We start from the raw sequence: 1,945 nt of genomic DNA, 5'->3' as shown, positions 1-1,945 counted from the left end.
GAGTTTCAAAGACTTCACCTTTTTATTCCTTGGAAAAACCTTTATAAAGTTTCCAATTACACAGATGAAACGTAGGAACTCTCCAAAGAGAATTATACAGGCTAATTTCCTGCCATAATAAGCTTTTCATCTAAGATACTAGTGTGAGGCTATACCAGTGTGAGACATTAAATAAATAGACAGGCAGTGTCTATATATACACATAAAGAACATAGCAGGGTGCCTGGCACATAGTAAACTTTGAACAAATGGTAGATGAGCAAGAAGAGCTAAGTACTTAAGCTCAGGTCACGCTCTTCCAGTAGAAGTAACTTCAATTTTAAGTAATAAGTGATAAAAATTCCAATGCCTTACTTTTATATAGTACTTCGGTTTACAAAGTACTACATTCTCTTTGATCATATTTTACAAAAGTACCAGTGTATAAAAGATTGGAGGGTGGGAAGCTTGTTTTTCATTGGAGCTAGAGAGCACTGCTTTAGGGTTTAAAAAGACATTTCTAAGTTTGTGGCGACTCTCCCAGTATCCCTGTGAGGTAGGGCAGGTGTCATGATCCTCATTACTAATGAGTAAACTGAGACTCATTGTTATTTATCCAGTGTCACAGAGCCAGGAGGGCAGAGCCAGGTGTAGGATGACCTGACCTTCAGTGCTGGATGCTGATCCTACAACGACTCAGCACCTTCCTCAGTGCCCCCATCACCTCCTGGTTCCTCAAGCTGTAAATGAGGGGGTTGAGCATAGGAGTAAGTACTGTGTAGAAGACAGAGACTACCTTGTCATGGCTAGGGGCCCGGTAGCGCTTAGGCCTCAGGTAAATGAACATGGCCGCCCCATAGAAGAGGGAGACAGCTGTCAAGTGGGAAAAACAAGTGGTCAGAGCCTTTTGACGAGCCTGAGTAGAGCACATACAGAGTACAGCCCCCAGGATACGAGCATAGGAGGCCACGATGTTGGAGAAGGGAAGGAAGAGCATGAAGACACAGCAAGCAAATAGTAGGTTCTCAAAAAGGGATGTGTCTACACAGGCAAGCTTCAATACGGATAGCATCTCACAGAAGAAGTGGTTCACCTCCCTTAAGCCACAGTAGGGGAGGGTCATTACTATCACCATCTGAATCAAACCATCTACTGTCCCAAAGACCCATGATTCTCCAACAATCTGGAGACAGATCCTCTGACTCATGAGGATGGGATAGTGGAGTGGGTGGTTAATGGCCACATAGCGGTCGTAAGCCATGAGTTCTAGCAAGAGCCCCTCAGAACCCACAAGTGCAACAAAGAGGCCAATTTGTATACCACAACCCAGAAAGGAGATGGACTTCCTGCCAGACAGGAAGTTGACTGCCATCTTGGGCACATTAGTACAGACCAGCATGAGGTCCATGATGGAAAGCTGACTGAGGAAGAAGTACATGGGTGTGTGAAGTCGAGGATCTACATAGATGAGGAGGATGAGGAGGACATTCCCACAGAGGGCCACTGTGAAGACCACCATGACGGCAGAGAAAAGAACAAGATCAGTTAGACTGTGGGATAAGATGCCCAAGAGGACAAAGTCACTGGTGGATGATCGATTCACCCAGGTCTCCATGGCTCAGTAGTTCCCAGTCACCTGAGAACATAGAGAAAATAAAAGTTTGGACTCACTGATGTTTCTTTATTCATTTCTTCATTATGCTTCTTCAGTCAGTGGTTTTCATTGTAACTCATCAGACTTCAATAGCATAAGTTATGGGACATAGAAGTGTTCATTCCTTCATATCTCCATGCCATAGCAATAGGAGCCCCTGCAGCTCATAGACTGGGACTACATATTCATATTCATACTCTTCCAGGAAAGGTAGAAACTGATTTATTTTATGTGTCACAGGACTATTAGAAAATCCTCCTTCAGTGTGAAAAGTCTTGACTTTGCCAGGTGACAATGACTTTTTTTTTTTTT

The 1,945-nt window shown here is 43.7% G+C and overlaps 1 protein-coding gene across 1 annotated transcript; it reads right to left on the bottom strand.

Moving 5' to 3' along the window:
* Positions 1–646: 646 nt before the first annotated feature.
* On the bottom strand, positions 647–1,594 carry LOC101344495 (olfactory receptor 2V2-like). Its single transcript, XM_004387191.1, has one exon. It carries the CDS (start codon positions 1,592–1,594, stop codon positions 647–649), a length of 948 nt encoding a protein of 315 aa, XP_004387248.1.
* Between the last annotated feature and the right edge of the window lie 351 nt (positions 1,595–1,945).

Source organism: Trichechus manatus, unplaced genomic scaffold, assembly GCF_000243295.1.
Source record: "Trichechus manatus latirostris isolate Lorelei unplaced genomic scaffold, TriManLat1.0 scaffold00181, whole genome shotgun sequence".
NCBI classification, from domain to species: domain Eukaryota; kingdom Metazoa; phylum Chordata; class Mammalia; order Sirenia; family Trichechidae; genus Trichechus; species Trichechus manatus.
The sequence above is the reverse complement of the archived record's forward strand: the minus strand, read 5'-3'. Positions and strand labels throughout refer to the sequence as shown.